This window comes from Brassica napus, chromosome C7 (assembly GCF_020379485.1).
Source record: "Brassica napus cultivar Da-Ae chromosome C7, Da-Ae, whole genome shotgun sequence".
In the NCBI taxonomy this organism is placed as follows: Eukaryota; Viridiplantae; Streptophyta; class Magnoliopsida; order Brassicales; family Brassicaceae; genus Brassica; species Brassica napus.
This window is the reverse complement of record NC_063450.1, coordinates 9,575,087-9,587,319: the sequence shown is the minus strand read 5'-3', so window position 1 is coordinate 9,587,319 and position 12,233 is coordinate 9,575,087. Positions and strand designations below refer to the sequence as shown.

At 33.8% G+C, this 12,233-nt stretch overlaps 1 protein-coding gene across 7 annotated transcripts; it reads left to right on the top strand.

The window, feature by feature from the left end:
• The first annotated feature begins 786 nt into the window (after positions 1–786).
• On the top strand, positions 787–4,340 carry LOC106410995 (putative polyol transporter 1). Of its 7 annotated transcripts, XM_013851651.3 has the most exons (6): positions 787–1,099; positions 1,173–1,238; positions 1,349–1,756; positions 2,489–2,618; positions 2,693–3,039; positions 3,127–4,340. In XM_013851651.3, exons 3-6 carry the CDS (start codon positions 1,730–1,732, stop codon positions 4,186–4,188), a joined length of 1,566 nt encoding a protein of 521 aa, XP_013707105.1. In that variant the 5' UTR covers positions 787–1,099; positions 1,173–1,238; positions 1,349–1,729; the 3' UTR covers positions 4,189–4,340. The 7 variants fall into 7 exon arrangements, with proteins under 7 accessions (XP_013707105.1, XP_013707104.1, XP_013707102.1 ...); XM_013851650.3 differs by having other exon boundaries at positions 788–1,238; XM_013851648.3 differs by having other exon boundaries at positions 788–1,598; positions 1,663–1,756.
• The last annotated feature ends 7,893 nt before the right edge of the window (positions 4,341–12,233 follow it).

The following is a 12,233-nucleotide window of genomic DNA, read 5'->3' as shown; positions in this document are numbered from 1 at the left end:
TCAAATAATATTTTATCTTTGATGCTTTTGGCTTCTATTTTCAAAAGGAGATAAAAATCCTGTAAAATGAAGAAAAACAGGCTCCCTAATAAGTTAATAGGATGAAACAAAAGTCTACAAAATCGTTAATGAGATAAAAATAAAAAATAAAAAGCGAGTCAAGCTTAAAGAACAGCATTAGTGAAAAACTAAATAAATGATTCACAAAAACGGTGAAAAACACAACAATTTTCTTAGCAAAAGAAAAACCATATCAACAGTTTATTTCAGAAACAAAAAAATTTGTATTTAAAAAAATAAATAATATATATGTATATATATATATATATAATTTAGCAAAATCAAAATTAAAAAAAAAAGCAACTCCTTGTGAAGCGTGAAAACCCCTAGTAAATCAATAAACTATCATAGTCAACCATTATTAATTTATAGAATTTTTACTATATTTTTTTTTTTGATCGGTTGGGTGATATTTTTTTATCCATTTGAATATAAAAATTTGTAACAAAGTTTTTTCTTTATATATAACTTTATCTCTTATTTTTCCTATTATCATATATTGTAATTCTAAATTTAGTTAATGTATTAATTTAATTTTCATGTATATAGCTCAAAACTCTTTGAAATAATTTAAAATATATATATCATAGGATTTGATTGTTTATTAGTGTAGTAACTCAGAGTAATTAAAGAAGAGATAATGAGAGGGAAAAAATATGGAAAATAGAAAAGAAAAAGCATAAATTAAACCATTATCAACGAAACAATAAAGTATATATTTTTCATTTGATTGTTGAAATATTAGCAGAAGTCAAAGTAAATATGTTTACCTAAAAAAAAAACTTAAAACTCCCCGTATTCTCTCTAGAAAAACCAGATCTAGGGTATGACGGCGGTCGACTCCGGTGGCTCTCACAGCACCGGAGTCGAATTTCTTTGCTTTGTTGTTGTGTTCTCTGGTTGTCCTCTGAAGGTGTGGTGAGGATCCGACTTGTTGGATGGGTGTGAAGATTCCGGCGTGGAGGAGCGTGGTGGCGCGTGAAGTTCGTTTACAGAGCCCTACGGCTAAAGGCGGGTCTTTTCTAGATAATGAAGACGTGTACGGTTGGTTTCTCACCGGCATCAGAGTTTGTTTCTCCTTTTAATCTCTAGATCTACTGGTCTTGGCGCAGGACTTGTGCTTAAAGAGTATGGAGCCTCTTCTCCCTATGGTCTCTGCGGTATCTATCCTATAGTGGGTCTGTTCTCGCTCACCTTTGAAGTTGTTCGTTGTTAAGGTTTCGTTTAGTTTGTGGTTTTTCTGCTAGTCTTCTGAGATTGATCTTGATTGATCTGTCATGGAGTTTAGAAGCTGGCTTTGCTGCGATACAACAACGGTGTAGCTGAACAATAGTGGTGTGTGGAGAGCAGCTGAAGGTTATTGTCGAGAAGAAGAGTTGGTTCAGGTTACGTCTCAATCTCCCAGGTTCGAGAGAATTCATCTCCTGCCCTTTGAATAAATGCCATTTCTAGGTTGTCCTCGGCCTCTGGATTTCCTCAGTGGCTTCTTCGTGTTGAAGCAATAGAAAGAGGTGGTGGTTTTGAGGCTCCGGATGAAGGTGCGGTTGAGTTGTGAGTTTTCTTGGGTGTTGTTTCGTTAATGTTTTTGTCTTGGTTTCACAGTGTTGGTGTATGGTCATCGTGAACGGGTGGTTTAGATGAGGGTTCCTGCTCTTCACAAAGTTCTTCTATGGTTCATGCTCTTTTTCTGTGTGTGGTAAAATTTCCGGCTTATCGTAAGACAATTAAGTTTAGTTTCTATCAATTTTTGATAGGTTATGGTTTAGTTGAAGGAATTTAGTTTGTATCTTGCTGTTCCAGTTGGTCTTTAGTTGCATGTTTCTTGGGCTATCGTCTCCCTCGTTTGGGCTTAGTTTCCGGGGAAGTTCATATGTTCCTCCGGCTCTAGTATTTCACCCATGTATTTTAACAAGATATCAATGAAAAATCAGTTGGGAAAAAAAATGTTTACCTCTAAATGTATCACTAAAGTATCTCGATATATGTGACATACAGCACAACCATAATCTTTTTCTTATTACAAAAAAGAAAATTTACAATCTTTGATTTAAACTAATCATAACTTCTGTTTCAACTGTGGGATAGACAGAAACAAAAGCAAACAAAAAGAGACGGATCTTGTTAGATCTGTTCTTACTGTAAACTCCTAATTTTAGGAAAACACTTGTAGATAAGAAGAAGAACCATGGCTGTTTATATCTTCTAATCTAATTTTTATCCCTGGGATATATATTTAACCATAACAGATAATCAATTAACTAGGTATTTGTTTTAACAGTCAATAGTATTTAGTTTCTGTTGTGAGCATTACACATTTATTTAAACCCTTTGATCATCCTCCCTTTCATCATCCACAAGAACCAAAGTTCATCTGCCAGTCATACTCTGTTCTATTAATTAATTTCATTGTCTTGCAATCATAGCGAAGACGATGAGTTCCTCTGGAATAGAAAAAGGTGTTGTTACTACAGAGGTCGAGGCGCCGAGGGGGAATAGAAGCCGGTTTGCTTTTGCATGTGCAATCTTAGCCTCCATGACTTCAATCATCCTTGGTTACGGTACGATTTTATTCTAACGATCCATGTCATAGTTGGTTTCTGTAATCGTCCTTACATATCTATGGATGTTGCAGACATTGGAGTGATGAGTGGAGCTGCAATTTTTATAAAAGAAGATTTGAAACTGTCAGACGTACAGCTTGAGATACTTATGGGAATTTTAAACATCTACTCTCTGGTAGGTTCAGGCGCCGCGGGTAGAACTTCTGATTGGATTGGGAGGCGATACACCATAGTGTTGGCAGGAGCCTTCTTCTTTTGTGGTGCCCTTCTCATGGGGTTTGCCACAAATTATCCTTTCATTATGGTTGGCCGTTTTGTAGCTGGTATTGGCGTCGGTTATGCTATGATGATTGCACCGGTTTACACAGCTGAAGTTGCTCCTGCTACTTCTCGTGGTTTTCTCAGCTCTTTCCCTGAGGTATAATAGATCTGACCTTTCTAATTTTAGATATAATAAAAAAAATTGTATATGAAACGTAGTGCTTATATGTTCTTTTGTATGCAGATATTTATCAACATTGGTATACTTCTTGGGTACGTATCAAATTACTTTTTCTCCAAGCTTCCGGTGCATCTTGGGTGGCGGTTCATGTTAGGTGTCGGATCAATTCCCTCGGTGTGCCTAGCCATCGGAGTGTTGGCAATGCCCGAGTCTCCGAGATGGCTAGTCCTCCAGGGTCGCCTTGGGGATGCTTTTAAAGTTCTTGACAAAACCTCAAACACCAAAGAAGAGGCCATCTCTAGACTCAATGACATCAAACGGGCTGCCGGAATCCCCGAGGACATGACAGACGATGTTATTGTTGTTCCCAACAGGAAGAGTGCCGGAAAAGGCGTGTGGAAGGATCTTCTTGTCCGACCAACCCCTGCTGTCCGACATATCCTAATAGCATGCCTCGGTATCCATTTCTCTCAGCAAGCCTCCGGTATTGATGCGGTCGTCCTTTACTCTCCAAGCATCTTCCAAAAGGCTGGACTGAAATCCAAGAACGACCAGCTCTTGGCAACTGTCGCTGTTGGAGTTGTCAAAACACTCTTTATCGTTGTAGGGACTTGCGTGGTCGACCGGTTTGGACGTCGTGCCTTGTTGCTCACGAGTATGGGCGGAATGTTTCTTTCCTTGACCGCACTTGGGACTAGTCTTACAGTCATCGACAGAAATCCAGGACAGACGCTCAAGTGGGCTATTGGGCTTAGCGTTACGACAGTAATGACATTTGTAGCAACATTCTCAATAGGTGCCGGCCCAGTGACGTGGGTCTACTGCTCAGAGATATTCCCTGTGAGGCTAAGAGCTCAAGGGGCAAGTTTGGGAGTGATGTTGAATAGATTGATGAGTGGTATTATCGGAATGACATTCCTATCGCTTTCTAAAGGTTTAACCATTGGTGGTGCATTCCTTCTATTTGCCGGAGTTGCTGCCGCTGCATGGGTCTTCTTCTTTACTTTTCTTCCAGAGACACGAGGTATGCCTTTGGAAGAGATGGAGAGTCTTTTCGGGAGCTACACTGCAAACAAGAAGAAAAATGTTACGGAGGAAGGTACAGAAGTGGTTGAGGAACACTGATAAGTAATAATGAAATATGTTGTTGTGAGTATTGGGGACGTTTCATAAATTAAATACAAAAATAACATGTGTAAATAATGTATGTATCCATCTAGCTCAACTTATTAACTAAGTTCAACTTTATTTTATTGAGAATTTGAGTTCTGCTGCTATTTTTTTTTTTAAATCGACAATCACATAAAAACTCTACAAAGATATAGTCATCACACATAGGGGAGAACGATCTTCAATAGACTCATCGCTTTTTATTTTCTCATAACAAATATATCTTCTTTATAAATAAAGTAGAGTTTGGTCCCTCCACAGGCGTCCACGTCGACAAAGAGGGATGGGTGTTTTTTGACACGTGTAGCTTCCCAATTCTTCGACAAACTCTTTATGTGAACAAAAGCTATTTGGCATGTGGGCTTATCGATACTTCTTGTCATTTTGTTCAGGCCCACTGTAACGTCCGTTTCACCACCTTACGAAGATCAACCTAGAGAACAACCCCGTCCGATGAATTTCCTGTAACACCTTCAGTTTTCATTTATTTTTTTCTTTTAATCCGAGCATTTTCCTTTCGATATCTAGGGTTCATATTCATCGTCTTCATCGATCTCTAACATCCTCTTCTTTTTCTTCTTCACTTCATCAGTTTACGCTTGATTCGTCACCACCGTACGTCCATCTACTACCTATCTCATCTCCGATGGAATCGACTGTGGAAGTCTCGGCTCTTGATCTGTTATCAAGACAGTGGTCTCGGATGAAGAGAAAGAGGAAGCTTGGTAACGTGTTTTTAATTTGGTTTATGGATTTCTCATGTTCACGGCAGCTATGTATCTATCTGCCGAAAGTGAGATCCTACCCTTGAATCATCGGTGGTTTGTTTCTTTCCATGCTCGGAGCACAGCCTGAAGCTATACTTATTATGGGTAGGTGAAAATGTAGATTCTTTATTGAACTTTGAGATATAAAAAGTGAATCGTTGTTTGGTTCTGCGAATCAAATAGTGAGTAGCAAAGATACTTTGATGTGTAACTTTATATGTGAGAGATTGAAAGTGAATCTTTGTTTAGTCAATGAGTCAATTTTTTCTCTGTCAATATAACTTTTTCCTGTAAAGTTTGAGATTTGCTCTTTTGGGTTTTGAATCTTTTGGTGTTTGTTTAAATATCTGGACTTTCTGGAGATGTAGCAACTGCGCAAAGCCAAGCCTCTGTGGGAATGGGTTTACTCGCTGGGCTCTACCTTTATGGTTCTCACTGTTATTTAGGGAACTTGCACAGTTTTTAGCAAGTGTGACATTCGTTATGCTATTGTTGTAAACAACCAAGACACTAAAAGGCTTCCATATAAGTAAGGTAATGAGAAAGTGTTTATTATGTCTTATGGATTGGATTCTTCATTTTTTTCTCTTACTTATAAAACTGTGATCATTGTTGCCTCTGTAGATTCTGGTGTTAGTGTTGATGTTTGGACCAGCTATGCTGTGAGAATAATGGCTATATCGGTTTTCTCGTTTGTCATTGTCTAGCTTCCTTTAGTGTTGAACTCAACTTCTGGAAGACACTTGGCCGTGTTGGTTGCTTTAATCGCTCAGCTCTAATGTAAAGCTCGCGGATCCACACTTATAAATAAGCGACTTCTATTCTGTGCAGTTCATCACTTTCTTCTTTTACATCATTGTAATCTTCACAAACCCATCAATCCGGAATGACGAACTCTTCTAATCTGCTCGCCGACTTGAAGGCAGAACATTGTAGCACAACCGTCGAAGTCCGGTTGCTGAGAATTTAGGAAGCCCGTAATTGAAAAAGGAAGCAAAGTTCAAGCTCATATTTCATCTACGCTGTTGTTGTTACGCGAAGCAATAACAATTTCAAGCTCTCTACTTCTCCTCTTTCGATATGATCCAATGATCAGATCGCGTTTGCTGAGAGCTAACCGATCTGGATAATCCAATACCAACGGACGTGCTCAGATTCCGCAATCATAATCATTTAATAAGTTTGACCAAAAAAAATCATTTAATACGATTATTAAATTATAACTAACGTCAGGATGAGCTTACTTCGCTTTTTCGTGTATTGTATTTGTACCTATGAGATTCTTTTTTTGTCAAATATGTATCTTTAATCTTTTTTCTTCTTCCAAGTATCTATAACCTATTAGCTCAGTTTGCATACATACACTCATGCTATGATAATCGAATTTCAAATTCTCTTAACTTATACAACTAAACCTCGCTACATACTATTCCATTCCTAAAATTATTAAAATCTCAAATTTAAAAAGAAGAACGCTAAATATCATCATAAGTTTGAAATTATGAAATCTACTACATCTTTCGAGCTCTTATGAAATCCCCTACATCTTTATATTTGGACTAATTATATTTACACTACATTAAATGTTCTTAATGTTTTTTTTATAACAAATCATGTCTTTAACACAAATCAGGTAAAATTTTTATAAACATAAATAAATATTCATACACATTTTTTTATTAAATAACAAAATTAATAAATTTAGTTATACTGATATAATTATATTTTTATTATTTTAAAATTATGGAAGATACATAAACTCAATAATAAATATCATATCATCTTCATATATATCACCTCATTTAAATATCTAATTTGAATAATTTTGATATTTAAATATAAAAAAAAATTTTAAATAACTGTAAAATGTTATTAATAATCTTTTAATATTTACATGTGTGAGGAAATTGAAAAAGTACACAAAGTTACATCATAAACTATAAAATACAGCATAATTTTTTTTAATAGAACATAAATAATAAATTTGATTATCTTAATATATTTATAAAATATATAAATCAAAAACCAATCATATAAATCAGAGACCCACGACAATAGTCTGTTTGACTTTCTCAAAGCCAAATCACCACGGCAATACAAAATAAAAGACAAACAACAATATGTTCATGTCGTTTCAAATTTAACGATTACGAGCAAACTTTACTCAGCTTTGTAGTAAATGTTTGATGCATTAACTAAAAGCCACCTACGCTAGCCTACAATGTTACCACTAAATTACCATTCTCAATAAATTATTTCATTAACTCACACATAACTCAATAGAAACGTTTTGTGCCGCTCACACGGATATAAAAGACTAGCGACCTCCACTACAATCCAACAACCTCTTCCAAAATCTATCTTTCAAAATAAGTGCAAATCAGCCATTCTCTAACATCGACGACCTCCCTAAAGAAATCCTAGGAGATATCATCCCCCGGGTTAACCAATCCGTAACTTCATGCGATCATCACCAATCCTTGACAAAGCCGCTTAGAAGTCAAAACAAAAATGGCTACAAGACTATGACCTTTTAAGCCACACTGTTTACGTTCTTTTCCACTAAATAATACATTATCGTTTAATTTTCACATATTATTTCCACCAATGTATTCGCTCGGCAAAAAAATAACATTTTATTATATGTACAAAACAACCACACTTAATTAAACAATATATCCCAACTACAAAAGCTCAAATACAATTCAAAAGATGATGTTCAGTCTTAACCGCTTATCCAGTGACTTAAACTTGCAAGTAAACAACTACAACGTTAATTGCAAACCAACTCTTACAGTTAGAGTACCATATTAACGATTACATTAAATGCACATACTGTATTCAAAATTGCTCATATCTAAAGTTCAACTGACTTTTTATTCATGTAGCTTGCTTTCTTAAATATAATTTCCAGTTATCAAAATGCAAAATATGAGTACAGATAATTTTAGTTTTTTCATCATGAATAAATAAACAACACTTTTTCATTTATTTACCATTATATATTTCTATAACCGATTCACTGTATATGTAAGATATATTTAAATACAAAATCAAATAAAAAATATAATTTAAATTATAGAGAATCTCGGGTGTAGCCCGGGCCAACCCCTAGTATATATATAAAGTATAATGCTCTCTTCATCTGTGACAAAAGAAAAACTCTCTTCATTTGTGCTACCACGTTATCCAGAGGGAAGGGCAAATCACGACACACCTGCACTTCTACTTACTTGGTTTAAACCTCCGCTTTACTCGTTTCTATAATTGGGCTGTGAAACTAAATAGGTCCACTTCAACCTTAGCAGTTAGCATAATTATTTCATACTTGTGTTACCTCCCATATTCTCGGCCCTTTCCATTTTACACCGTTTCCATGTCTCACATGCCCTAATTATTACCGTCTCAGTGGCATCTCTAACCCAACACCATTTTTCCTCCAAAATGTAGTAAAAGTAAATATGGAGTAAAAAGTACTCCAACCATACTTCATTTCTTACTCCATAACGGGATTTAGTCTATAAATGGAATAATCTATTTTTTGTTTGTTCATTGGAGTGGAAAATAGAATAGAGTTGGAGCATTTTTACTCTACACTTGCTTTTACTCCATTTTGAAAAAAAAATGGAGTTTTACATTGGAGATGCTCTAAGAAACGCACACAACATCTGATTAAGCTTTCCGTTGTCCCTAAACCCAAACTCCCACTACATCACAATAAATTCACATAATCCTCTTCCTTAGCTCATCCGGCAATTTTCTCTTATAATTGGAATGTCAATTTTGATAATTCTCATCAGCTTCATCCAACTCATTTCTATCTCTCTGCTGAACTACTTAGCTTCAACCCACCAGAAAATTTCCGTAAAAATCAAGTGTTGGAGGAGGAAATTTCATTCCAATGGAAGAACCAGGGTTCGATTAAGTGAGCATAGGACCCATAATAGATGACCTCGATCGATCCAAGCTGCATCTAATTAACTTCTTCCTCAAAACTTTTATCGATAATGGTTCCTTTTTAGCCATAGAGATTAAACCAAACTCAATCCTTCACCTCTACTTCAAAGTCTTTGTCTTCTCCGCAACCTTCGACTCCTCGCCATGGCAACAAACTACTTCAAAGTCTTCATCTTCTCTGCGACCTCGACTCCTCCTGTCATCTCTTCCGCGGCTCCGGTTGATCTCCGGTGGTACAACTGCGATTGCCTTCCTCTGTTGCCGTGACCAAGCTTCCTCCGCGGCGTGAGCCGCATTCGTTGTTTTACAGCTGCAACCTCATAAGCTCGCGCCCAACATCCACGGCATCTACTAGCTTCCAAATTCATCGATTTCACCTCCAAATGCAGCGGATCTCATGCCGCGGCAGCCAATCCGTGATTTGTCAACGCAATGAGCCAAATCCCTTGAAGAGCTTGAGATCGGATCTGATTGTTGAACACACTCAATCTGATAAACAACTCAAGTTACACTTATTTCTAATTTGGTCCTTTCTCTTTTGTTTGTTCTTGATTTATGTAAAAAACTACCAAAGGAGCGCTCCAACCCTGTATATGCAATTCAACACATAAACTTGAAAAATTTTATATGATAGTCTTTTTTTTTTTTAGTTTTTTGTCAAAAATATAGCACTCCATGAAAAAAATGACCAATTTTTTTTTATTAAAAAGTAAAAATACATTTGTACCATAGGGTTAACTAATCTAGACTTAGGGTTTAGAGTTAAGGGGTGGAGTTTTGAGGAAAGAGTGTCAAATTTTTAAAAAATTAAAATTAAAATTAAAATTTTCAAACTAAAAAAGGGCTATTTTGATCATTTTCCTTATTGAAAGCTATTTCTGTGACAAAAACTTTAAAAAAGCTATTTGAGAGAATTGCCCTATAAACTTATCTAAAAACATCTAAATAATCATAAAATTACTTAAATTAACTACAAATATATACTGAAATCCATTAAAATTATTATATATCACATATATGCTCAAATTAATTTATGAGAACAAGCTTATCAAAACCCAAAATGACATCTAACCAATGTTTTTAAATCCGACCCGGACACTGAACCAGACGATTTACCGTATCCCTGGGTCACTAGGTCGACCACGGATGAACTGCGTGTTAATAAATGATGGTAAACTTGAATAATGGCATCAACAAAGTGGTAAAGATGAAAATTCCCATAAAACCATTTCAAGCTCACCTTTATGCTTTTACTCCAATATATTTTTATAATATAATTTTTTATTTTTAGAAAAATAGAAAATGTTATTTTTATTACTAAATTTATAGATAAGAATAATATTTTATATATATATATATATTTTTTAAAAAAACTTTCCATTGTATACAATAACTGGAGCAATACTTCTGTAATAGATTTTTCTATTTTTAAAGAAATATTTATAGATATATACTAGAAATGATCCGAAACCTCTGCTATAAAATTATTTAACAACACCCCTATAAAACACATGAAAGTAAAATCACACAACAAAAAGTAGCACCACAAATGCCCTTAGAGCACTTTTATCCCTGACTTTTAAGAGGTTTTAAGGGCTGTGGGCCCCACAAAAAAACTAAAACCCACCTTTCTTCCTCTTCTGCAAGAGTCGAGTTTGGTGGAGTTTTTGTACTGTTGGCGGACCCCACAGACACGTGGCGGTCCGCGATTAGTCCGTTTTTTTAAAAAAAATATTTTTTAAATCGGACAAAAAAAAAACCTAAGAACCCACGCCGTTAATCATGCTCTAATCCAAACAATATTAGTCAGCCCAACTCTACATTTTCACATCTAAATTGTGTTTAGTTTAGATAAATAAATATATATATATATATATATATTTTTTTTTGGTATAACTAATACAACATATTCAACTACACAATAATATGAGAATTCGGCCAAAAAAACCTTAACTTTGCACGAATTGCCAAAAGAAACATGAACTTTTGGGCTGACCAAAAAAACACCAAACTTTCATTGACTTTAGAATTAATTAACAATGTTTTCGCTGACTTGCCAATTTAGCACGCCGTCAATAAATTTAACAGAAATATTTGACGTCGTTTATTGTTGGCGCTAAGTGAAACGACGTCGTTTTACATGATTTGAAATTAAAAATATGTAGACCCCTGGATTCGAACACAGGTTGTTTGGTCAAATGGCAAGGTCTTTTACCACTAGGCTAGTGGAACTATCAATGTACTTACTAACATGTTTACTTTTATTTATTGATTGAATATAAAAATATTCTCTAAAAACTTAAAAAGATCTTTAAAATTCCAAAAAATTGAAAAAAAAGAAATTTTTTATAAAATCAATTTTGAAATTAAAATTGAAAATAATTTTTTTTTTTCTTTTTAAAAAATAAAAACTCTTCCAAAATTTTCTATAAAATTAAAACGAACTTTAAATTCCAAAAAATTGAAAAAATTAAATAATTTTTTAATAAATTAATTTTGAAATTAAAATTTGAAAATAAAATTTTATTTTTCTTTAAAAAAATAAAATTTTATATTTCTTAAAAAAAAATCACCCAAAATTTACATAAAATTAATTTTGAATTAAAATTAAAATATTTTTTTTCTTTAAAAAGTCAAAAAGTTTCCAAAATTTTCATTTTTTAAAAAAAAACCAAATTTTTAAAAAATTATAATAAAATGCAAAAAATTAAAGTTACAATTATCAACTTTTTATGTGTGTATAATTAATTTCAACTTTTAGCAAATGTATTAAAAAAATTGAAAATTTTGGAAGATTTTTTATTTTATGAAAATAAAAATTTTATTTTATTTTCTATTTTAATTTCAAAATTAATTTTATAAAAAAATTCTTTATTTTTTCAATTTTTTTGGAATTTTAAAGATCTTTTTAAGTTTTTAGAAAATTTTGGAAGAGTTTTTATTTTATTTTTTTTAAATAAAATTTTGTTTTTTAAAAAGAAAATTAATTTATTTTATAAAAATCTTCTTTATTTTTTATTTTTTGGAATTTTAAAGATCTTATTAAGTTTTTAGAGAATTTTTAATATTTAATATGTACCAAATAAAAGTAAACATGCTAGTAAGTACATTGAAAGTGTGAGTAGCCTAGTGGTAAAATACCTTGCCATTTGACCAACCAACCTGGATTCGAATCCAGGGGTCTACATATTTTTCATTTCAAATCATATAAAACGACGTCGTTTCACTTAACGCCAACAATAAACGATGTCAAATATTTCTGTTAAATTTGTTGAC